At 42.1% G+C, this 25,581-nt stretch overlaps 1 protein-coding gene across 2 annotated transcripts; it reads left to right on the top strand.

Annotated features, from left to right (window-relative positions):
• On the top strand, positions 1–25,075 carry LOC145432960 (uncharacterized). Of its 2 annotated transcripts, XM_080309800.1 has the most exons (5): positions 1–141; positions 202–366; positions 2,010–2,140; positions 16,155–16,189; positions 24,950–25,075. In XM_080309800.1, exons 2-4 carry the CDS (start codon positions 209–211, stop codon positions 16,175–16,177), a joined length of 312 nt encoding a protein of 103 aa, XP_080165926.1. In that variant the 5' UTR covers positions 1–141; positions 202–208; the 3' UTR covers positions 16,178–16,189; positions 24,950–25,075. The 2 variants fall into 2 exon arrangements, with proteins under 2 accessions (XP_080165926.1, XP_080165927.1); XM_080309801.1 differs by lacking the exons at positions 16,155–16,189; positions 24,950–25,075 and adding an exon at positions 3,079–3,165 and having other exon boundaries at positions 2,010–2,163.
• Positions 25,076–25,581: the final 506 nt, after the last annotated feature.

Here is a 25,581-nt window from a genome sequence, read left to right as displayed (position 1 = left end):
AGTAAGTCCGGATGAACCCGTCGTTAAATACATTCGAAATTTTCGCTGAAAATGCCGATGCGAAGACTATATAAAGAGCAAGAAATTTCGATCACACCACATCGACCTCGATAGCTTCGATAGTACTGGAACGATACCAAAGTGAGATTGGATTGCGAACTACGCAACCAAGGTGCCATTGTTGATTCTCATTTTACGCAGACCCGTCATGCAGCTGAGAACCGCACTGATACTTCTCGTCGTCATCGTCGGATTTGTCCTACTGGCTGACGCCCAAAGCGCCAGGCGCAGAAGCTGGACGACGGTTCGCCGTCGTCGCTTTGTGGTTACTAGGAGGAGGAGGAGAGTGGTCACCACCACGATCAGGTAGGAAGCGAGATAGATACTTGAGCCTATACGACGCATTACGAAGCCGAAGTAGTCATCTACAAGCTAAAAACGCACAAGGCCGTCGGCTATCACCCCAATTTTCATCATGGTTTTTAAAAATGATAAGCTTACACACCGGACGTTATATATTCATTTTTCATTTTCCATCCATTTTTTCAACTTCATGATAGAAAATGGTGTCTACCCAAGCTATCTAAAAAAATCCAAAGTAGTCTCTATATAAAGCTGGGGATAGACCTAACGTCACTAACTACTGTCCGCTATGAGTTCTCCCATGCACAGGGATTGTATTCGAACAATTGTTCCTCTCTCGTCTATCCTCATTCCTCGCCAAATGTCTGTCATTTCCCCTCAACAATTTGGCTTCCGAAACAAACACCAAATCTCACATGCCCTGTAAACAGTCGCTGAACAGTATAATGATATCTCAGAGAAGCGAAATGTGGGTTGTAGAATTTTTGGTGATTTAAAAAAGCGTTTGACTGCGTAGATCATAATAATCTCATCTCGAAACTGGCGCGTTACGGTTTCGCGGCGCACAACTTGAGCTCAGGAAAGGTTTCCTCACTGGACGCCAAAAAATGGTTGCAATCTCACACACCTTGTGGTCTCCTCATCGGGTGGCCTGTGGCGTACCATAAGGCTCAGTACTAGGACCGGTCCTCTTCACTTTATATGTAAACGATATTTCTGAAACCTCCTCATTGAGCACCACACTGTTCGCTGATGACACTTACCTCGTCTCTTCCGCATCCTCGACGGCACGGTTGGATGCCCTCACTGGTGATCAAATGCCCAAAGTGCATGAGTGGACGGCGCAAAATAACCTTTGCATAAACGCCTCGAAATCCCAATTGTTGAAAGTAAAATAAAAACAAATAACCGTCAGTCCATTTCCAAGTCGAAAAATGCCAAATACCTCGGGGTTTACTGGACCCGGACATGTCTTGGAGGAGTCATATTCAGTCCCTGCACGCTGAATTATCACCGAAGTGTGTCCTGTTGTACGGCCTTAGACGCTTCATGCCAGGCTGGGTTCTTCTAATACTCTTTACATCCTTAGTCCAAGCGAAGTTACAATATGGCATACCTTGTTAGGGGCTGCTAGTAAAACTTCACTCGATCCACTGCGAAAACTACAACACAAGGTACTCCGTATCATAGACAGGGTCCCAAAGGGGCCTGGTTGTTCATCCAACAAGCCACTGCCGAAGAGATTCGTTGTCTTAAACATAAAATATATATGCGGAAACTAGAAATCGCCAAATTTATGTATCAGTTCCACTGCGGTGATTGCCCCGAATATTTCCATGAGTTCTTTACCTTGGAATCAATAGCGCACAAGTACGCTACGACACACGCGCGTCAATGTCGCCCATTTTCATATTATCGATCAAAAACATCCTCGCTTAATCAAATGCGCCGGACCTGACGTGTGGAGCAGTATCCCGCCGGATATCCGACAGTCGACGAGCATGCCGAGTGTCCACAATCAAATCGAAATACAAGCCATTTCTACTACATGAATACTAGTCGACACCTTTTTTTCATTGTATGGCAATTTTTCGCGGTGTATTGAACTGTTAAAAATTGCTAATAAATCGAACCGAACTATATAGACGGCGCAGACGTAGAGTGAGTTTGAGTCGCAGGCGTGCGTGGCCCGGTGACGAGGAACTCGGCTATTACGACGAAGCCGACGAGGACGAATCCAGAGGATACTACGGTATGGATGAAGTCGAATCAAAAGGTTACTACGATCAATAGAACTAGGTAAGTCTTGTTCCTTGGCAATATAGGAATTATGAAACCACTGATGCCTCCGATTGCAGTGGTGAGCATGAGGATATATTTTGGTGGCGGGAAACATACGGATTTTGAGCGGCCCGCAGATAGTTTCCGGTATTGCATGGTAATGAGACCTGCGTCCGCACTCCGCAGTCTGTCGCAATCCCCACTGCTAAAGCTATGCGTTCCAATCTAACTGATGTCCACGTGCAGTCTTTACTAAGGGTTTCCACGTCCGACTTGCAGCCAGAGTTTCAAGAGCTTGTTGACAACTTTGATTGACCAGAGACGTCTCGTTGACTTGAACAGCTATTGAAGCAAATTACGTCAATAAATTCATTGAATACTGTTTTGGTCTCTATGCTATTTTCAACTTAAAGTTTTCATTTAAATTAAGCTTGAAATCCACACTTCTCATCGTCCCAGTAGAATTGAGTTTTGTCTTACACCGTGCACTCTTAGCGATATACGGGTGTGAACTGTGAACATGCATATACGAAACCAAATCGTACCTCAGACCTACACCACGCTATAAATCAGACACATCATTTTAATCCAGATGATGCTTGCACATGGGGACGTAGGAAGGTATGCACGTATGGGCAGTGGGCACGTAGGGGCCGTAACCGTGATATAATTCTGATTAGGTTCCGTTTTCGAGTACCACCCTTTGGGTGTGAATGCATACTCTATTCGTAAGAGTGTGGGTTTAGCTAAAGCTGTTATCCATTTCGTTCCGAAAATCCGTTACTTTTAACAGTTTAAATTTCAGTCATAGGCCTATAATATGCCCTCCTCTTATGGGTCGCATGATTTAAATATTTCCTTGGGTCGGGTGAATAGTACATTGAGTAGTATCAACACGGGATTTACTGACCACTCCTATTTTCTCATTTTCAGAGTCTTAAGACCAAAGTCAACGGCAAAGTGAGAAGCACTTACAAAAATAAAAGTGTCAAAATACAAGATATCTCGAGCAGTATTGCATGTCCGAGTCATTGTGTCTACATGCCAATATAGGAACCTGAGGATAAATTGTTTTCACTGCTAGTCAGCTGGAAATTGCTCGATCTTGCCGCTCGACAGGCATACCATTTGAATATGGTTACCAGATTTTAAGATCCGAAAAAAGAGGACTTTACAAGTTACAAAGAGAAGTAAATACGGGAAATTTATACAGTCGATGCAAACGTGGATCGTGGATGTGAAAAGGTTCCAACCCAGTGGCAAAGAATGAAGGGCCTAAACATGAACAGCTATAGACACCAATCCGCACGAGACTTTGCAAAGTATTGTGGGGGTATGGTGGGTATGAATCCACCCCTATATGTAATTTATGTATATATATTGAGGGAATTTTTAAGAGGATGGCAACATGGCTCGAAGACCTATATCATAATTTAGATTTAGTTTCTACAAGATGCACTGACACCGAACTGAAGGCAACGGAAAGATAAGCTAGTAATCAAGGGAATCATAACAAGCAAGATATAGTAGCCTAATAACATGCTTCACGCGTGCTTCTGCAGCAGCTCCCACTAAAATATCAATCACGAACCGCTTCGTTTTGAATCTTTCTGTATATTCTGTATGACTTTCGACAGCCAACATCCCATCATACCTTCGATTCATTTCTCATTTTGACTCGAGTAAAGTCAAGTCACTCGATTTGTGGAGATGACTCGAGTCAAAGTCACAATTCAAGTCTCATTGAATTTTCGAAGTATCGAGGTGATTCAAAGTCAGTATATTTTGCTAGCTGTTTGAAAGACAAAGTGATTCGCCATTTATTCTCAATCAAATACCGAATATAAAGTTAAATATACATAAAAAAAGGAGTTGTATCGCTCACACTTACCTTGAACTGCTAATAAAATGCGCGAGTAGCTAGCCTACATAGACCCGGTCTGTAATTCAATCAAAGTAGAGGCTCGAATAAGAAACCTCGATAAGTTGGAACAAATTGAAGATGCAAAGAGTGAATACACTACCCATCTACACACCCGTGAGATCAGTGGCGGCTCGTCCTATAGGGCAACTGGGGCATTGCCCCACCTAAAATTCTGTTCAATAACAATTTAACCATTTATAGACGCACAGCAATCAATATATACCGAGATCACAGCGAAACCCGCGTTCTTCTTGTGCTTTCGCTTGCAAACGCCCATACATAGCGAAGTCTCTGCGAAAATCGAATTCTCTTCTGTGTTTTCGCTTTGTGAATGCCTAGCCGGGGCTTGCCCCGGTAGCGCTCATAACTAGAGCCCGACCGATATTGGATTTCTGAGCCGATACCGATAAGACCGATATCCAGTACCTCCACCGATAACCCCGATATATTCAGCCGATATTCAAAAGATATGGAATCTAGCTCAAGGCCCAATTTTAACAACTCAGAGCATTTATTTCAACAACTTTACAGCCATTGATATGCTTGAACATGAAATAAATGATCTAGGGGCTATAAAAATATATCAAAAGCACCAATCCAGCAGTTGCAGATTACAGTTCACGAAGCACAATTTCTCGGCTCTTTCTCCAAGGAATGAACTTCTGTGGTCTTCCATAAATAATGTATAAAGTACTAAACATAGTGAGCAGTCTTTCACTTGGTACCATAGTTAGTGGCACAGCAAGAATTGGAAATCTTTCTTCATTTGGGTTCCACCGCTCCCTTGCAGGGGATCTTTTCTTCAATGGTTTCACCAAATATTGATATTATTATTGATATTCTTCTGGCAGTGCACCTGGAGCCTTCAGCACATCGTTAACAAATAGATGAAGGGAATGTGCAAAACAACTGAAATTGTCCACGTCTGCAATTGCTCCACCCATCCATCCCCCTTGGGCCTTGACCATGACCAGCATTCAAACAATCAATTGATCAATATTTTACGCTCTTTTGTCAGAATTGGCCTATGTCATCATGGAATTAAAAATTTTCGTATCAATTATTGGCTTTACTCCACGTTTGCTTGATTTTCTTGCCCTCTATGCTCGCATATTTCCTATCATGGTGGCCCCGAAGGCCTCAGTCCTAGACGACTTCATGCATTACTGGTAGCTCTGTTGGTACCGAACCAATAGCACTATCTTCCGAGAAATGTTTCGACGAGACGCTTTTCTCTATCATGACGAGGGTCAGTCCAACATGATTGATGTTCTCATTTCTCTTACTGATTGAAATCTTCTGCAGACAACTATCCAATCCACCCAGCTGCTCTCTGTGATTATAGATAACTAACCTACGGATAGATATACAACACCCGTCGTCACGCTTGCTTGCCCGGAGGAAAATACTGCTCAGCAATCTGAACGCAACGTAATTGCCAATCCCACAGCTTGCGACCCAAACGCTCAAATTAAATAAATTTAATCTTATTTGAAAGCTACTGTCGCACTGATTCAGAAAATGTACTTTACAGTCTCATCAAGGCAATGGAACCATCCCGAAATAGCCTTCAAAGTCTGAAAATCGGCATTGTTCTAAACAATCGCAGCGACACACCACAATGGCCATACCAATGCCCCTTGCGTGGTTGCGATTGTTCAGAACAATGCCGATTTTCAGACTTTGCGGTGTATTTCGAGGCGGTTCCATCGTCCTGATCTGATTTTAATGTATATTTTCGGAATCAGTGCGACAGTAGCTTTCAGATAAGATCAACTTTATTCAATTTGAGGGCTCGGGTCGTCAGCTACGGGATGGGCAATTACGTTGCGTTCAGATTGTTGAGCAGTATTTTCCTCCGGGCAAGCAAGCGTGACGACGGGTGTTGTATATCTATCCGTAGGTTAGTTATCTATACTGTGATTATAGAGTATGACTGGAGTGACGACTCGATTGTTCTCCCATTGTTAGCCGGCAGAATGGTCACGGTCAGATGGATGCACCCAAAACAGAATAGCTCAGTGCTTGTTTCAATGGCGTTCAAGGCGATTCTTCGTGTGTTTCTTGAAGTTGCGTCGGAATTAGTTAGACAGTTCAACATTTAGGTAGCGGTGGCGAGTCATTATGACTAGTGAATAATACCGTGTAGCCTCTGTTATATTTTTCGCCAGATTTAGATCATATTTCGTCACGGATAGAAATCGGTATCATGACTGATTCAGCTGCATCACTTGGGGATGACTGGGAGGGACTAACTGAAATGGAAATTGAAGAATGTTTCGAAGGACTCGATAACTGGAAAGGTGTGATTTGTGAGGAATGCGAAGCATCCTTTCCGACTGTGAAAGCTCTGAAAAAACATTACAAAAATCATGAAGTTGCCACCAGTACTCGGGATATATCTGAGGGATGCTGTAATTGCTGTTTTGAAGAGGGCTTGTGTAAATTGCAAAAATACTTTGAATGCGCCCCATCATTCGAGGAACTAGACGTGACCAAAGCTGTTCCATTGGTGAAACAACTCCATTCTGAATATTGCAAACTTGGTGTTGACGGATTGCATCAACATTATTTTAATATCTGTCACCAAGCTAACAAGTTGCTGGGTTTGCCGCAACTGCCAGCTTCAGCATTACTTTTGAAGATGTTTGATTCTCTCGTGTGCGGTAAAGAACAGGATCCAATCACAAAGATTGGAGGAGTCAACAGCAAGGAATCTGGTAAGTAAATAGCCTTTGATACTTTGCCTTTCCATGGAAAAACTTTGACATGTTTTTAGATATACTTGAATATATTGGTGGAGTGCTTTTGGGAGCCATTTCTAAGCAAGCTAACGAAGCAATTGCCACATGCCTAACATCTGCAGCGCCATCGGGAAACCTCATTAAAGTGATGCAGAAGAAAGTTGGTGGATTGAAGAGCCTGTCTGAACAGTTTCATGGCATGGTTCTCCGCTTTTATGTTATCCTCAGTAAAGAAATGGCAAAACCCCTGAAAAAGATCAAGTTTTTCAGGGTACTTGACGCAATTCACTGTGATCCATTCTATAACAAATTAATTCATACTGTGTCACTTCAATCTGACTCAGACCTAATTGAGGTTGAGGATGTCATGGACAAGGCATTGAGACACTTGAATAACATCTTGTCTCACAATTTTGCAAAGTTTGCATTGCATGAGAAGCAAAAAAAGTCCTCCACAAATTTTCCAAAAGTTTGCGAGATGGCTTGAAAAAAAATGAACAATATGCTCTTTTACCACCATTTTCTGTCCCTTCAAACCTCTTGGTAGTGTTAGTATGGTAGTTTTTTCTCTCTGTGGCAAATGCTGCCTATCCACATTGAGATTCCCTACCTAAAAAAGGAAACCAATGCGTTGGTCGAAACCTTGACGTGGTGCATTGGCTTACTACTAATGTCGACCGGCAGACGTCTTCCTGTGTTCTTGGCAATGACAACGAGTTCCCTTCAAGTGCGATTTTGCACACTTTCAAGGAGTAAGCTCTGGCTATTGTGAGTCGAGCTCAAGCAGAACATTAACATTACACAAGGCTCTTGTTCTAGTTATCAGAGCCGTAACAGCACTTCGTCAGCCCCCCCCAAAAAACGTTGGTGATAGACCCCCCTTTGGCTATACGCTATTTACTGCTACTCATCATCTGTGCTCACCGTCCATTTAATGGGGCAGCTTTGGTTGTTCGCGCGAAAAATATCAAAATTTATAATTTCATATTATCAATATGATCAGGAATTGAATATATATTGTTATCAATTTTTATCCTCTCTCTGCCCACGTAATCAGATTTAACGGTAGACCTGAGTGAGGCGTGTTTGAAATGGTAGGACCCCTCAATAATAATTGAACATCTTCGGGCGTATACCCGTTCGCAGGAACGAAACAGCACTTGGCCAGGCCCCCCAATAAAACTTGGGTCTTGGGCTCCCATAGGGCGATAAACCGCCCCCCCCCCCATCACGTTGTTCGCTTTTGTCACGAAATCAGGGCCACAGTTTAGTGAGCCAGCGCGAGGCGCGAAAATATTCGATAATTCATGATAAAATCGGTCAATGATATTGGGAATTGCATATATATTGCAATCAATTTCTTGTTCTCTCTGTTCACGTTGTCAGATTACCGGTAGAGCTGAATGAGGTGGCTTGGAAACTGTAGGGCCCGTAAATAATAATTAAACATATTCGGGCGGGCGGCCCCGTTGGTATGACTTCGTTTCATGATGTCATTTCGTGATCTCCTGTCTGTTATATCAAAAAATACAGAATCGCCCAAATGTACTAGACTTAACGACGCACACGATTTCGTATTGGTATTTCTTTACGGGCATACTATTTTTCCCTGCGGAATGGTATTTGTCTTCTGAGGTTCAGATTGCCAAGACAGGAACATTCGGCGCCAGTCATTTAGGCGCCCATGGACAATTAAACCTATATGCATTTTGCATAGATAACGAAGTTTTCGGTCAGCGTAAGCGGGCAGTCCTTTTTGGCCCAGATCGTTCTGGCACACTTCTTGGAGTCGCATGTTACATGTTCTAAAACTTTAAATGTCTCGCCGATATGTCCATTTCGATAAATCTTGCGTATTTTGTCTTGGGGAAGAGTAGGCTACCAAATAACTAAGAAAGTTGGCAACTTGAAATCGCACGAAGCGCGAAAAATTTTTGAAAAAGTTGCATAAATTTTTGAAAAATACTCAATAATTTATGCTAATTCGCGAAATAATTTTGGCCCCCCTTCGAGCTCGCCCCCCAATTGGGGGGTTTGGGGTGCGGCAGTTACGGTCCTGCTAGTCATACTCAAGTTTCTGCGGTTATCGGACAGGCATTATATAAGACTACAAGACAGTTGCAATATTGTTTGTTATATTTATACTCGAGTTTCTGCAGTTAATATAGGACATATTTTCAATCAACGATATTGTGAATTGCATATCGGTATAGTTCAAGATCTTTCCACTTGTTCACTTTGTAGTATTCTTCAGTCTTTCTTTCCATGAATTCATCTCACAATAGCCAATGCACACGAACCAGATATTCTATACCTTTTGTCATTATATTCATATATGTAGCAAACTCTACAAAGGATCAAAGCCACAATATCACATCAATCTCGTGAGAAATGTAACATAGGCTACACAGTATTATTCACTGGTCATAACGACTCGCCACCGCTACCTAAATGTTGAACTGTCTAACTAATTCCGAAGCAACTTCAAGAAATACACGACGAATCGCCTTGAACGCCATTGAAACAAGCACTGAGCTATTCTGTTTTGGGTGCATCCATCTGACCGTGACCATTCTGCCGGCTAACAATGGGAGAACAATCGAGTCGTCACTCCAGTCATACTCTATACTGTGATCAGAGATGGGCGGATTCCAGATTTTGGGAATCCGTATCCGTCCTGATCCGACAGTCAAATAGGTTTTCGGAGTCCGACAGTTGAGCAACAAAATTAGGATCCGAAAAAATCCTGCTATTGCTTTAGTGCTATTTCACATTAAATATAGCCTGCAAAACAGATATGAACATTATAATCAACAAATTAGTATAAAGTAATGCCTTACAAGGGTTCATTTATATCATATTTCAAATCAATAATGTTAGGTACGGTATATATCTTGAATATAAATGCAAGTAGTAGGAACTAGGCAGGGGAAATGAGCTAAAAAGACTGTGAGAACAGAGAAAGCAATATTAATTGCTTTGCGGAGGAGGTAAACATAGTAACCCAGGCAAGCCATGATGCCAACAACAAAATCAGATATTGTGCATTGTGACTTGGCCAAGACAACTAGGCCTATACTACTACTGAAGATGGAACTGAATTTTTACAAGAAGTGGCATAGTCACAGAACAGACATGTATCAAACAAAATGGATGAATCAATCAATATGATCACTTGAGAGCAGCAATGAATAGGAAATATATATAATATTATATAATCAGCATGATGATGTGCACAATCAATCAGATAGTACCGCTGGTACTTCAGTTCTAGTGTGTTTCCGAAATTATAAACATGACCGATTGACCATGCCAGCATATATTCATGCATTAGCACACCACACAATCATTCCAAATGATATCAGAAATCAGAACCACCAGTTACCTCTGCAACAACACCGACAACTCGCTTTTCTGTCATCCTGACAACTGATATCAAGTACCCTAATGGCTGATGAACAGGAAGGATAAGAATCAATATCTGAGGAACAACTGCATTCGAAAACAAACACTTCTGCAGCTCGCTTGCTGGAGCCGGCCTTCGTCCTCATCTCTTCCAGCAGTAATCTCATCACTGCAGAAACTTTACTTATGTTGCTTACGCATTTCAACTACGTGACCGGTGTCAGCGGTTTCAACGTTGTCACTTATTGTCGGAACCAGCCTGGGCTTGATCCATAGCAATGAATGCATTTAACTACGGAAGTAATATCGAAGCCGCTTTTTTCATTGACTATAAGATATCTTGAACCTTTATCACCCAATATTTGGTATGAATATCAAATCCTGTTTAAATCCGGCTCATACGGCAGTTTCAGAATCCGGCTCCGATCCGGCTGCAGTAAAATTGATCAAAATCCTGCTCCGGCTCCGGCTCCTGAACCGGACTGTGGCCATCTCTGACTGTGATCGATTACTGCAGGGGGATTCCCACAAAGTCAGTGGGGCATAACGGTGGTTAGTAATCCATGATATTTTTCAGATAGGCACGCCTACTGCCTGTATGGAGTATGCACTATGTGCAGCATGGTCATTTATTTTTTATAATTTACCGTCCTCACGTCTTCTATCGACTTCTCTGACTCCCTGTCACCATGTTGTGACGTCACGAAAATGGCCGATATTTTTTTACCTTCAACGGCCGATACCGATATTTCTCTCCAAGCGTGATATCGACTCGATATTATCGGCGAGCCGATAATCGGTCGGGCTCTACTCATAACAAGCTTTCACTATCTATTCTCTCAAAGCCGCGCACAGTAAAGAAACGGTGATTTAGTCTCTCCTATTCGTAAAATGGCCGAGCAACCGGGGCAAATATGCTTGCTCGCCCCTAAGGTGTGATGTAACAATCGTATCTATATCTGAACTCGGTTACCGTAATATGCGTTGAGTCGACCTTTGCTGGAATAGGTCGATTTTGACGGTGTTTCGCACCATGATATTTCTTGAAACTTGGTATGATATGTCGTGAAGGTAGTATTTAACACTGCTCCAAGTTTCAGGCTTGCTACTTAAAGATAATGGTAGTAATTCCGTTTCCGAAGTTCAGTGTGTGCTGATCTATCATGTACATAGTAATGCAAACAGATTTTACTCAAAAGCCGGTATTGGTCTCCATTGATTTTGACGATGTTCTATACCGAGATCGGTCATGACATTTGGCACGATAAGTGTTAGTATCGACCGCTGTAACAAGTTTTAAGTTTGTCACTGAACTATGTGGGTGGTAATTTCGTTTCCAAAGTCGAGTAAGAGCTGACTCTTCATTTATCGCCAACAAATTTACGCAAAAGCCGTTATTGGTCTCTATTGATTTCAACGATGTTCCATACCTAGATCTGTCATGAGCTTTCGCACGGTATGTCTGGATTTTAGTATCGAACACGGTGCCAAGTCTTAAAGTTGACACTCAATGATTGAGGCAGTTATTTCGTTTTCGAGGTCGAGTATGGTAGAGATGCGCGCTGATCTGATACTTAGCCTACCTACGTCATTGCGGATCTCACGCAATAGCCGGTGTCGGTCTGTGCTAATCTATAGTCTGCGTTCCATAACGAGATCGGTGATGATATTTCCAATGGTATATCTCGATGATCGCATGAAACAGCTGACCAAGATTCTCGGTTTGCATTCAAATATTCACATAATTTTATGTTCGCCAATGTCCATTTCACTGTGAAATTGTGGCCTTCAAACCATTTGCTTACAATCCCCTGTCAAATGCGATAGCTATTTCATTTTCGATGTCGGCTAACAGCTGATCATTCGATCAGCCTATTCCTCGATCTATTTTACTCAAAGTTCGGTGTTCGTCTGTTTGTATTGATTTTGACAGTGTACCATACCGGAATGGGTTATGAGATTGCGTATGCTACTTCTCGATGATTTCTTGTAACAGTATACTAAGTTACGGCTTTTATTCATGTATTTATTGATTAGTATATTTTCCAACGGCGATTTCGCAGCAGACTTATAGACTGTAAGCCGTATGTGTTGTGTCACAGTCTCCAGTTTCAAGGCCAAAATGTCCTATGATGTTCCGAGACCGAAGTTCCGAGGCTGCTGTCCTTAGTTCTTCAAAGACCATTCAAATTGATGTTCTGGATTCAATATGACAGGCCCAATCTATGAGATAACAATTGCGTATGTGTCCGAACTCGTTGACCTTTCCAGTTAGGCTTACGCAATCTCTCGAGTTCTAGTCATTGGAATGAGTCAGGTCAAGTCAAGTGCGAACATGAATCGTATTGAATCTTTGCTCCGTACGTAGTTTACGCAGTTGTCTTTAGAGCGAAAATGAGAGGTCTAGAAGTTGTCCAGTCTATTGATCCAATCGTACGCCGGGTGCCTACGTTTTGGTTGCCTATTATCACCTGGTCGTAACCAGAGATGGCCACAGTCCGGTTCAGGAGCCGGAGCAGGATTTCAATGTTTTTTTACCTGGCCGGACTGGATCCGGATTTTGAATTTGGGGTGACGGTCGGATTTTAGCCGGATTTTTTTGCTGTGATATGATTAATTAGCATTGTTCTGGCAGGATTTTTTCGGATTCCGAACTGGACATTCACCAGCCGAATTTCTTTGGACTATGAATTTCCAATTGCCAGCCGGATCCGGATAGATTCGGATCCCGAAATTTTGGAATCCGCCCATCTCTGGTCGTAACCACCAGCTCAGTGGTCGTAACACACCAGGATCGTGTACGAAACACTTTCGGACGGGCTTAGAAAAATTAGGGTCTATCGATTTGCGTAATCTATAACTATACCATGAAATCATAACGCATGCTACTAAGGATGACCTGATACTTGATTCGTGGCATAGGGACGATTCTTAGTTCACGTACATTTTGTAAAATAATCCTTTGTTAAAAAATAAATGAATAAAACATTTGTTACCACACTTCAAGTCACGGCTCACCGGCAAACCTCTCGCGGCACCTACGTTAAAATCACTGTTGTCGGGAAATTCATGTGAGCATCATAAAGTTACTTTTTTACGTTGGAAAACGCCATTGTGACGTCATGTTGATAAAAGTCGCTCGCAGCCCTTGCCCCACCACCCGATATTGTCACGAGCCGCCACTGCGTGAGATACAATTTAGGCCTGCTCCTGTTGACGATAGTAATATAAACTCAGAAACTATATTCGCTCAATTTAGGTCATACAATATGATTGTTAAAGGTGAGCACTGCGCAATGTCAGCACTGAGCAGTCGGAGGAACAGAGATAAATTGTTATCAGATTAATATACAACTAGTGAAACGACGTATGATGTAAGCCGACTTGGACAACTAGATCTAATTTCACTAAATTGGAGCAAAATGCCAGTGATATAATCCTAATCTAATTTTTGAAATGTTTCAATAATGCTCTGATTCTACTTCTAATCTAATTTGTGAAATGTTCCAATGCTCTAATTCTAATTCTAATCTAATTTGTGAAATGTTCCAATGCTCTAATTCTAATTCTAATTTAATTTGTGAAACGTTTCTATACTCTAATTTTAATTCTAATGTAATTTATTGTTTTCCAGAAAATATATCTTTGTCCGTGGCTTTTTGCAGCGAGTTAACAATAATATTCCTCTAGCGCAGGGAAATACAGTGCCAACCGCCATCGCATTACCGCACAGTCGTAATAGTTATTGTGACGAAGCCATGCTAGCATAGTCGCTTGTAGTGTGCGAACAATCTTTTAGTTTCGATCACGAACAGAACAGCAGCAAAAAAAGATAGTTATCACAGGCTTGTTCACTTTCATGCCCTCAACTACATCAAGAAAAAGGGAATGATTGCTTCAGATCCAACCAAAGGAAAAATATTCGACGATGCAGTGGAAAGATATTTCGCAGCATAGAGCGTGAGAGCATAGTGTCCTATATGGTGTGGACACAGCGAGAGTGAACGGCTCGCTGCATTTGGGTTACGTCATACTTTCCATTTGACCAAAGGCAACTTTACGGCCAATTTTGACCGGCTTGCCCAGCGCCAAATTCAATAAAACGGGTATCAATGAAAATCTGCTGTTATAGCCTACTGATTACGAAAATATAATAATTTTATACTATTCATGGTCCTGAAACGAATAAAATTTATATTCTCTCTCTGTGTCCTCACCATATAGGACACTATGGTGAGAGCATAGACTCATTGGACTGTGATGATTTGAGTTACTGGAAAAGAGAAAATCGTTTTCCTCATTACAAGGCTTTCAGCCACGCAGAAGAACTGTATAATGCAGAAGTCGCCAACTCGAAAGTCGAAACGCTTCGCAGGGAACTTTTCAAATTTCATAGCGGCCGCGGGCCGGAAGAATATCGAGACAAAATAGACCACACAGTTGAGCAACCACGGTTATAAAACTTTACGTACAACGCCGTGCTCACTGGCATGGGCGTGGGCGATCGGTATGGTTACCACAAGAGAAGTAATATTAAAGTGCCGCCAGCCATATATCCGGTCATATATTTTATTTAAAAAGTACAAATACAACAAGAAATACGTGGCGAGATAGCGGAGTGGAATAATCCACAGCTGCAACATCAATAGGTTGCGGGTTCGAGTCTATGACCGAGGTCGACTTCAGAATTCCTACCCAAGTGTTGGAGGTGTATCTAGGCTCCTCCTCGCCATATTATCCGTGTAAGCGGTGTCTTATAAAAGCCTAGAAGTGGGCCGTGCTACAAGTCGGCAGTTACGGAATAAAAATGAAGAAATTGGTCTGGCGTAAATGACCATAGTAGTCGACAAACACCATGAATAGCCTACCTCAAACAAACAAACAAATAAAAAAAACAAGAAATATCATGATCATAAACGGGTCGCGTGTTGGTGACCCCTGGTATAGTACAAAACGAGCCTAGTTTGGTGTACAGAAGTTAACCATTCTCATGCTTATCGGAATGCAATGTGATTTGATATGAACCGGACTTGATTTTTGCGTGCTGTCTTACTTTCTCATTCACGATTTCATTCAATTTCCAAGTTTTTGCGAATTCAGTAATTCTAATTCTAATCTAATTCGGAAAAACCTATGCAGCTCCAATTCTAATTCTAATCTAATTTGAAAAAAATGTGTAGCTTTCATTCTAATTCTAATCAAATTTGGAAAAGCTGAAAATTTTCTAGTTGTCCAAGTTTGGCTGTAAGCTATGATTATTTCGTTTGCGGTAAATTTATACAAAAAAGTTGATTCGGGTCTGACTCGAGTCATGCCAGCACTCTATCATACCACCCAGATGCACGTCCATTCGGATGGGTAAATTCGAAATTGAAAATGAACGTATGTTATGATAATCATCGAAAATTCTTCTGTTGACATAATTGCATCATATATCAAAAGATAACAATGCGTTGCAGCAAGTCCGGATGGACCCGTCGTTAAGTGTATATATAATTTTCGATGAAAATCATTCCGTCTCGATGACTACATAAAGAGCGAGTCATTTCGGCACAGCATCGATCGAGAGCTAGGCTACTATATAGCACTGTAACGACCACAAGGTGTGATTGGATAGCGAATTACGCACGTTGTTCAAGGTGCTATGTTGACATCTCATCTCTTTTTACGCAGATTCATCATGCAGCTGAGAACCGCACTGATACTTCTCGTTGTCGGCGGTCTCGTCCTACACACTGACGCCTGGAGCCGCCGTCGCGTTACGATCAGCCGAAGGAGAGCTAGCCTAGGTAGGCCTACGGTGCGTTTTGTGAGCCGCGTGCATAGGTCGCGACCTGTGTGGCCTGCGTGGCCTGGTGACGCGAAACGCGGCTATTACGATGCCGATGAGGACGAATCCAGAGGATACTACGGTATGGATGAAGTCGAATCAAAAGGTTACTACGATCAAGAGAACTAAGTAAGTCCTGTTCTTTGACGAAAGAGGAATTATGAACCACCTGCCACCGACTTCAGAAGTGAACATGAGGATATATATATCAGGCAGCAAACGGCCCGCAGATAGTTTCCGGTCTTCCGTGATAATGTGACCCGCGGCCGCAGTCTGTAGCAATCACCCATTGCTTGCTTGCTACATTACCAACATTACCAAGACAGAGATGCAACTTCCAATCTAACTGATGTGCACGTGCGGTCTTTCCTAAGTGTTTCTACGTCCGACATGCGGCGAGAGTTCGAAGAACTTGTTGACAACTTTGATTGACCGGAGATGTCTCATTGACTTGAACAGTTATTGATGTATATTAAGAAAATAAATTCATTGAATACTGTTTTTGGTCTCCATGCTTCAAGCTTAAAGTTTTCATTCAATCCAAGCTTGAAATACACACTGCCCACCGCCCCAGGTCCTGCTAGAATTGAGTTTTTCTTACACTGCGCTCTCTTAGCGAAGAGTGCGTGTTCACACCCGTACCGCCCATGACAGGATGCTGGCGGGAACTGTGTAGCCTATATACCTTACTTATACACCCGTGGTGCACGAAATCAGAACCTATACCTCAGTCTTGTACCACGGTATAAATCAAACAAAACATTTTAATCCAAATGTTGCTTGCACATAGGGACGTAGAATTAGGTATGCACTAGGGATGGTGTGAACGTGAGGTTCACGTTCGTGTTCTGTGTGTGAACCTCGGAAATTTAGAGGTTCGCGTTCACAACAGAACCTTGGTAGGTTCTGCACTGTGAACCTTTTTGGTAAATTGTAATTTGCACTTCATTATAAGATCTTTGATTCAAGTTTATTGCATTTCAACTGCGGGTCACTCTATGCATGGCGCTTGCAGCATAAAAAATCAACACTAAACGAGCATGCACGATGACAACCTTAAAAGTTTTACTTGTTTTTTGTTACCAAAAATTTCTCGAAATATTCAGCTTTCCGTTTTGAATATTTAGTGACTCTACGCTGTGAGCTTGACCCGCAATCACACAACATCACGAGCGATATACGTAGTCAGCGAATGATGCTTATTCAACCAATCAATGACATTGAAATCGTTTTCTGATGTAAAATATCGAGCGGGCGTACAGGGTCAATCTTGACTTCATATCTTTACTGCATCATTAAAACCAAATTCGTTCGATTAAGGTGCTGGCTACTGCTATATAACTTGTTGTTTATGGTATCAGTAGCGAGTATAGAAACCCGTCTTACACTCTGCTCAACATCAATGTAGCAATACTCAGACTCCGAACACATTGTCAGGCCTGGCTAAGACCATTGAGGCGTAAGCTTATATTTCATGGTAAGTCCTCGTCGAAATTGTTGGCAAAGCGACGGAATGTATTGATTTTATGAGATTATTATATCCTTTGATAACCGCGGTTGATACATTTAGCGACGTTTAAAACGCCAATATGTAGCCTACTTCAGTAATGCGACATTAGGTGGCCCGATTCTTCGCTAGGTATCGTGTACATTAATATAGGCTATCACTTCATTGAAAGATAGGGTTGGAATTAGCAATATGACGTCACGAGGTTCACGTTCGTGTTCACACAGAACCTTTCAAAAAGGTTCGCGTTCACACGAACCCGAACCTTTCAGAGGTTCACACCATCCCTAGTATGCACGTCGTATAGGCACGTAGGATTTATAACCGTGATAGTCGTGATTAGTCGTTGAGCAGTGCGGACGTCCATCGCGGAGCTCCGAGCCTAATCAAGACTTCATTGCACGGAAGCGCTTTTATTTTAGCTGCACGCCGACGAAATAAGTATTCAAGCAAACTGCATAGTCAAAGGATAGCTTGAAAGAATGATAGATAGAGAGCAACTACTAGACTTACGCAACTCGATGCTATTTTATTGCCTTTTATGTACAGCGCCCTAGTGTAGTAATGATACACGTTGATATATCGGGCTACAACTTCGAGTATACTCCGGCACCGAAGTCAAAGAAATCTTACGGAGGTGTTGGTCTTTACATTGAAGAAAAAATTCCTTACGAAATTTGCACGGACTACGATCTGAATGTCAAAGATTGCGAAGAGCTATGGCTGGAAGTTGATCACCCAATTGGAATTCACAAATCTTTTCTTGTGGCCGTATTATACCGTCATCCCACGAAAAACATGAACCAATTCGCAAAAGCGTTGGAGCGCTCACTGCACAAAGTCAACAGCGACAAAAAGATGTGTTTCATTGCGGGAGATATTAACATAAACCTTCTAAAACACAAAGGCAACGCATACTCCAACGCCGCCAAATCCGCCGGTCTTTACCAAATGATCACCGAGCCTACACGCATAACCGAAAAGTCAAGGACTTTGATCGACCACATATATACCAACTCGCGCGACATGGAAATCATTCAATTTGTCATTTCGGCAAAAATCAGTGACCACAACCATATTGGTTTTCTATCACAAGAACAACAAAGGTCACCCCCCGAAACATATCACCTCTGCAGACGACGAGAGTTAGTGGACGAAGAAGCACTCGATGATGCCGCATTCAATCAATTTAAGACATCAGCCATCCCCCACATCTCGGTAAACAACTTTGACGAAAAATTTGTAGAGTTTATGTCTGCTATCAAATCACTGCTGGAACAATTTGCACCTCTACAGCGCCTTTCAAGAAGTCAAAGAAAATTGAAGCGAAATCCGTGGATGACCACAAAGCTGATTCAACTTATCCGTAAACGTAACCGGTGGCATAACCGAATAGACACCAAGAACTGCCCAGAACATGAACGAGAAAGATTTCGACGTTTCAGGAATCGCACCGTGCATCTCATTTCCAAGGCAAAAGCAAAGTACAACGAGAGATTTTTCAACAGACACATAAAGGACACTCGAAAAACATGGTCAGGACTTAACTCTCTCCTACATCGAAAAAAAGGGCATAAGTCTGTTTCGGAAATTGTGAATTCGGATACCGGAAACAAACTTTCAGACCCGGCGGCCATCGCGAATCACTTCAATGAATATTTTTGTAACGTAGGCCCAAATATTGCTTCTTCTATTACAAAACCTGTGTCGGCCAGGTCAGAGGTGAGATCGATATCCCAGTCAATTGTGCTTGAACCTACGACCAAATACGAAGTAGAAGTAGCCATCCACAAACTGAAATCGCACAAGGCCGACGGCTATGACCAAATCCCATCATGGTTTTTAAAAATGATAAGCCTGCATATCGGTCAATATATGGCCCATTTTTTCAACTTCATGATAGAAAATGGAGTCTACCCAAGCTATCTAAAAAAAGCCAGAGTAGTCCCTGTACACAAAGCTGGGGATAGAACTAATGTCACCATCTACCGTCCGATATCCGTTCTCCCATGCATCGGTATTGTATTCGAAAAGTTGCTCCTCTCCCGCCTGTCCTCATTCCTCGCCAAAATGTCTGTCATTTCCCCTCAACAATTTGGCTTCCGAAACAAACACCAAACCGCTCATGCCCTCCTAACAGTGGCCGAACAGTACTATGATGTCTCAGAGAAGCGAAATGTGGGATGTAGCATTTTTCTCGACCTAAAAAAAGCGTTTGACTGCGTAGATCATAAAATTCTCATCTCGAAATTGGCGCGTTACGGACTTCGGGGCCCACAACTTGAGCTCATGAAAAGTTACCTCACTGGACGCCAACAAATGGTTGCGATCTCAGACACCTTGTCCTCTCCTCACCCGGTGACCTGTGGTGTGCCCCAGGGCTCAGTACTTGGACCGGTCCTTTTCACCTTATATGTCAACGACATTTTTGAAACCTCCTCATTGAACACCACACTGTTCGCTGATGATACTCACCTCCTCTCTTCCGCATCTTCGACGGCAGAGCTGGATGCCCTGACTGGTGACCAAATGCCCAAAGTCCATGAGTGGACGGCCCAGAACAACCTTTGCATAAACGCCTCGAAATCGCAATTGCTGACAGTTAATTCAAAAAATAACCTGACCGTTAATATCGCCGGTCAGCCCGTTTCCAACACAGATAATGCCAAAGATCTCGGAGTTTTACTGGACTCGAACATGTCCTGGAAGAGTCATATTCAGTCCCTAGAAACTAAATTATCACCGAAGTGCGGCCTGTTCTACAGCCTTGGGCGCTTCATGCCAGCATGGGTTCTTCTGATACTCTTTAAATCCTTAATCCAATCGAAGTTACATTATGGCATCCTCTGTTGGGGGGCTGCCAGTAAAACTGCACTCAAGCCATTGCAGAAACTACAGCATAAAGTGCTCCGAATCATAGCTAGGGCCCCAAAGGGGCCTGGCTGCCCATCCAATAAGTCGCTGCTGAAGAGATTCGGCGTCTTAAACATAGAAGATATGCGGAAACTAGAAATCGCCAAGTTTATGTATCAGTTTCACTGCGGTCGTTGCCCCGAATATTTCAATGACTTCTTTACCTCTGAATCAAAAGCGCACAAGTACAACACACGCGCGTCCACGTCGTCCAAATATCATATGATCGACCGAAAAGATCATCGCTCCATCAAATATGCCGGACCTGATGTGTGGAACAGTATCCCGCCGGCCATCCGACAGTCGACGAGCATGTCCACATTCAAGTCGAAATACAAGCAATTACTACTAAATAAATACAGTCCATCCTCAAGATTACCGGACCACGACTGACCTATCGATCTCGCTTCCCATGACATGCCGCCCTATTTCTTGTCGCATTCTTCTTCTATACTATCTTCTTTACTTTCATTCAGTGTGCATGCCTCCTCTTTACATCGCCTAGGCCAAGGTGGGTGTCAGATTCCATAGACTACTCCTTGTCGCTTCGACATCTTCCTGTCTTTTCATTGTATCGCATTTTTGTGGTGTATTGAACTGATAAAATTGCAAATAAACCAATGATGATGATGATATATTGTTATATTCGGCGCTCTATAAATTATTATATTATTATTATAAATCTGATTATGTTATGTTTTCGTGTACCGCCCTTAGGATGTGAATACACACTCTTTGTAGTGAGTGGGCTCAGGCTAAGGCTGCTGTCCATTTCGTTCCGAAAATCCAGGAGTAACAATTTAAATCAGTGGTTATCAACCGGGGGTCCGCGAAGCATTTGCAGGGTGTCCGTGGAACCTCTAAATTTGCAATATGTTTGATAACCTAATTTTTATAGTCTTATTAGGGACATCACAGGACGGTTTAGCTTCATAACTGGTAAAACTCCAGTACGCAGATCAACAGAATGGCCGTCTGAAAGGAAACATCACACTATGGGCAAACTCATCTTAACTGCAAAATTACTAATAGCCTACTGCTACAAACATTATGCAATTTCGAGAAGTTTTGTTAGGGATTGTGGAAAATAAATAAGAAAAAGGTGGAGAAGTAAGGTTAATCACGGCGATTTCAAAATGTTTGTAAAATCCATTTTCTCCTGTGACATACCCAACGGCTATTCCATAATGACTTCAAGATGTACTGTTAGAGTGAAATGACCAGGCTGGGCGCTATAAGTTCATTAAAAACTCCGTTTGTCAGTGTTGGTACCATATTTGTCGCTATCATACCCAAAGGTGCTGTCGTTATTATAACGTTCGCCACCACCTACGGTCAATCGAAGCTGTCAACAAGTTTTTTGAACTGTGGCGGCATGTTGGATGTAGAAATCCTTAGTAAAGACTGCACGTGAATATCAGTTAGTTTGGAACGGAGCCTTGTCTTGTTTATGTTAATGGTCGATAATGTTTGCTTGCTAGTATGTATACCCGAACAGAACAGGTAGTTTCATTGACGTCTTTATCAGGTTGGCAAACTTGTATCCATCCTGTGACGCGTGATAATTTTCGATACTTTCAGATTAGAAATTCACTTTCAGGGTCGAAAAGCTCTGCTGGCCGCTCAAAATCCCGTCGCAGGCCGGATCCGGTCCGCGGGCCGCATATTGCCCGCCCCTTGATACAAACCTTACACAGGTGCATATACGCGATTAATGTATACTTCATTTTCCCATATCAGCCCCGACGACTGGAGAAGTTACTCACCCCTGCTATATATGCACCTACTTATTGGACCATGGACATATAGCCTGAAATCAGTGTAGTGTCAATAGGCATTTGATCTTCCGGTAAACCTTACAGAACAGGGAATGGGTAAATTACTTAAACTATGCGAAACAAGTTTCTGGCAGACAGCATGCAAGCATCGGATTTTTTGATCATCCATCCACTATATATAAGTAAATGATTTTATGGAGATTTAGCAGCATCTTCGTAAACAATGGCGTCAGATCATTCGTGGATTTGCGTAATGAAAGATAATTTAAGCTTAGAATTCATACTTCCCACCGTCCCGGTGGAGTTGCGCTTTTCTTACACGGTGCAGTGTGCATTAGGGCTCTTCAAAAATGACTTTTTTCTCAAATCGCACTGGCCACTTGATACAATTGTTAGGTTACCTAATTTAAGCTTACACACCAAATTTGGTTCAATTCCAGCCCGTAACCGCTTTGCTACAGGAGAAGAAAGTTTCTATTTATTATATAAAAATAAATAATGAAAAATTTGAAAATTTTCTGTTCACCCCATGAAAGTGTTAGGCTGTGTATAGAAACGATGCTCACCAAATTTGGTTCAATTCCAACTAGTGGAAGCGGAGTTATTGCCGTCGAAAAATTTGGATTTGAATAAAATAGTATTTACGGTGATCACCACTATAATAACTAAACAAAGAATCGGTCACCGTAAATACTATTTTCTTCAATTCCAAATTTTTCGACGGCAATAACTCCGCTTCCACTAGTTGGAATTGAACCAAATTTGGTGAGCTTAAATTAGGTAACCTAACAATTTTATCAAGTAGCCAGTACGATTTGAGAAAAAAAGTCATTTTTGAAGAGCCCTAGTGTGCATTTTCGGCAAAAAAAGTGTGCGTTCACGCCCGTTTACCACCCGTGATATACCGATGTGAAGATACTTGTGAACCCGCGGTGCAGGAGCTCAGAATCTACCTCAGACTTACACCAGTGTATAAATCAAACGCAGCATTTTAATCCAAACAATGTTTGCACGTGAGGACGTAGCGCGGTATGCATGTAGAACATCCGTGATATGATTCTGATTAGGTTCTGTTTTCGTGTACCACCCTTTGGGTGTGAATAGTCCTACACACCATTTTCGCTAAGGTTGTGGGTTTAGCTCATGGGCGGCCAACCCGTTGCCCGCGAGGCTATTTTCGAAATTAGTTATATTATCAAAAATGGATTGCCCAGATTGTGAACTTGCAAGGCCAACCATAAATTTGATTAGTCTGGCCGCAACACTTGGGATGTTGATGAGTAAAATATCAGTTCCGACGCATTGGCAGATGCATGGGCCAGTCACATTTTGGTAGATCTTCGTACATGACAATAAAGTAGAATAAGTAGAATGTTTTGCGATATATTTATCTTCGTAACAATTTTCTTCACGCTCCGCGCAATATATGTTATCACTCGATTTTTTGCTTTTAACTATTGTTGCCTCTCCTGAAAATGAAGAAAAAACGTCTGATGTACCAGATCAAGTCTAACTATATTCGCAACTACGAGAGAAAGTGTCGTCCAATATATGCGACCTTTTGCGTTTGAGCTCGCGGAAAGATGATTGACGAATTTTGGTCGAAGCTTTCGATATCGATATTTCCAGGAGCCGAATGGTCCTGTCCCTGCAATCGGAGCCCAGCGATATACACGAGTAGCAATATTATTGACATATTAACTTTTTTTTAAATTTTGCGCCTCGCGTTGTTAGTGGCCCGCGCAGTGGTTCAATTGCATGTGGCCCTTTGGACAAAAAGGTCGGCCCCCTGCAGCTAAAGCTCCTATCCAATTCTGTTCCGAAAATTCATCACTTCTAGCAGTTTAAATTCCAGTCAAACATAGGTATAGTAGGCCTACAGTGGTTCTCAAACTGGGGGTCGCGCCCGCTTGGGGGCTGGAGAGCATCTGAAGGAGGGCGCGAAGCTGACGTCAACCGCATTTTCATGGTTATTGCTCTGTTTATAGTCCGAATTTCATATCTGAGAATTATCTCATCAACTTTCATTACCTTCCATGCCATTAAACTAGCCGTTGGGATTGCCAGCATTCTGGTTCCATTCTGTGATATGACGACAAGGGGGCGCGAAATTTTTCACCATCATAAAGGGGGCGCGCCTAAAAAGTTTGATAACCACTAGTCTAGTATATCCACCTCTAGGGTTGCATTTAGAACGAAAATCAATTTAAAACAAACATGTTTAAAACAACGCCCTAACTTCAGACATATTTCATATTGTGTTTAAGCCATGACGTCACTAATTTAGTTGTGACGTCATAGTGGATTGATATTGACAGTTTAAAATAGGGTAAACATAACTCCTTTGACGAAATATCTGTACTAATAATGTTGAACCGACTGTTTTGAGGGTTCCAACCATCCCATATCGATATAAGTCGGCTATATCGGGTGGTAATTGTCCGTAGGCTCATACAACACGTCTTTTGGAAAGTATTTACAGAATTATGGCATAATTTTACAACTTAAAAACAACACAATTTTGTTTTTAAGGGCCTTTGTTTTAAAACACCATTTGTTTTAAATGCATCCCTGACCACCTCATATGGACCGCATGATATAAATCTTTATACTTAGGGCGGGCAAATAGTAGCCTAGGCCCACATTCAGTCAACAATGGGTTTACTGACCACTCATATTTTCTCATTTTCAGAGTCTTAACACCAGTCAACGGCAAAGTGAAAAGCACGTAAAAAAGAAAAATGCATAAAACAATATATATGTAGAGCAGTATTGCATATCTGAGTCATTGTTCCTGCTTGCCAATACAGAATTCTGAGCATAAACAGATTATAAAGCATTGCTAGTCAGCAAAGCTATACTTAGTGGTGTCGAGGAAATTGCCCGCTCTTACCACCCGACAGGGGTAACATTTGAAGTTTTGTTAGTACCCGGTAGAATTTATTGAGGCTCGGTGCGTTAGGACGATGTCATCCAAGATCCAACACACGACCCAATGTTTGTATTATCCAGCACATTTCCATAAAATCGACTGCCTTTTCAAAGTAGTTCTCTAAATTGATATGCGCCCGTTGCCAGACTTTTGTTTTAAATACTGACCCCAAGGGTAAGTTAATATTTCCACGGCCATACACACGACTAAGTCCGCCTACATCATGTAATTGCTAAGCACGCTATTATATCCCCTTGACCCACGCAAATAGCTGCGGATTGTAGCTACTTTTTGTCTTGAACTTGTAAATATTCAGAGTGACTCCCTTCAAGACGTTTCCGGTGACGTCGCATTAAAACTACGAGCTGCCTCTCAGTAGCGCACTGATTATAGGGATTTGGAG

The sequence above is a fragment of the Botryllus schlosseri genome, chromosome 2, assembly GCF_051294905.1.
Source record: "Botryllus schlosseri isolate E-star chromosome 2, Bs_hap1, whole genome shotgun sequence".
In the NCBI taxonomy this organism is placed as follows: Eukaryota; Metazoa; Chordata; class Ascidiacea; order Stolidobranchia; family Styelidae; genus Botryllus; species Botryllus schlosseri.
Note: the sequence above shows the minus strand (reverse complement) of the source record. Positions and strands in the feature narration are given on the sequence as shown.

Bases quoted from the DNA above. Each gene is read 5' to 3' on its own strand.
- LOC145432960 (XM_080309800.1), top strand. From the start codon at position 209: ATGCAGCTGAGAACCGCACTGATACTTCTCGTCGTCATCGTCGGATTT. The intron at 367-2,009 runs GTAGGAAGCGAG...CGAACTATATAG, and splicing joins GTGGTCACCACCACGATCAG to ACGGCGCAGACGTAGAGTGA. The intron at 2,141-16,154 runs GTTACTACGATC...TCGAATCAAAAG, and splicing joins GGATGAAGTCGAATCAAAAG to GTTACTACGATCAAGAGAAC.